This window comes from Aplysia californica, unplaced genomic scaffold, assembly GCF_000002075.1.
Source record: "Aplysia californica isolate F4 #8 unplaced genomic scaffold, AplCal3.0 scaffold00600, whole genome shotgun sequence".
NCBI lineage: Eukaryota > Metazoa > Mollusca > Gastropoda > Aplysiida > Aplysiidae > Aplysia > Aplysia californica.
Genome location: NW_004797870.1, coordinates 132284 through 133302, shown reverse-complemented (window position 1 = coordinate 133302; position 1019 = coordinate 132284). Strand labels below are relative to the sequence as shown.

The window sequence follows — 1019 nt, the reverse complement described above, 5'->3', positions numbered from 1 at the left end:
AGAAGAAGAAGAAGAAGAAGAAGAAGAAGAAGAAGAAGAGGAAGAAGAAGAAATAGAAGAATGGCACATTAATTTGGTGTTTCACCATACAAACACACGTACAGAAAGATACACACATACAGAAAGACACACACACACCCACACACACACATACACATACCCACGCACACACATACCCCCCCCCACACACACACACACACATACACCCATAGGCAGACTGTCTCTCACATATCCTCTCTTCCACATCGGTACCAAAACACCTTATTGGTACAATAATACACTCAGAGTAGAGTAACAAACACACTCACAGTCACACGTTTGTTTTCTATAAATGAACACTTATTGTTAACAATACTAGTGTTGGGTTTAATACATAATCAGCATTCTCGCACATAATAATTACTGAAACATGCCATTATAATATCAAAATAATCTAGATCTATATCATTTTTTCTTTTACAATTGGCCGCTTTTAAGCAGAAGGGGACTATCCCGAAAATGCTGTTTTGAGAAAATCGAAGATAAAGTTTTTGCCCCTTGTTCCGTTTCTTTCAAAGAGAAGTACAGTGTTCTCCGTAACCAAACAAACATACACACCAATGAAACCAAACTTCCCCTAAAGGTAGGACAATACCCAATTTTGGTGTAGATAAAATCTCGGTTAGCCCGCTTATCCTTAAAAGCGACCAATTCAAAGTCAGAGCAAAGAATAGAAAAGAATGTTCTTACCTTGGCAAAAGACTTGAAGAGTTCGTGGAATGGTTTTGATTTCTCATCGTGCTTGCTCTTCAAGAAGTCCATGAATTTCAAGAACATGAAGAAATGTTCTTTCTTCTCTTTTTCGGCCTCTTCCTCTTTGTCCATCCCTCCTTCCATCTTCCCCTTCATTTGACCCAGCCATTCAGACATATCTCCGTCATCGTCCTGTTAAAAGGTCATCATCATCATCATCATCATCATCATCATCATCATCATCATCATCATCACCATCATCATCACCATCATCATCATCATCATCA

The 1019-nt window shown here is 38.6% G+C and overlaps 1 protein-coding gene across 1 annotated transcript in view; it reads right to left on the bottom strand.

Moving 5' to 3' along the window:
• Window positions 1-924, bottom strand: part of LOC101852954 — a gene marked incomplete at both ends in the record, with an annotated part of 6307 nt that extends 5383 nt beyond the window's left edge. The window contains 1 exon segment of the mRNA XM_013087542.1: window positions 730-924. Coding sequence (XP_012942996.1) covers window positions 730-924 — 195 coding nt within the window.
• Between the last annotated feature and the right edge of the window lie 95 nt (window positions 925-1019).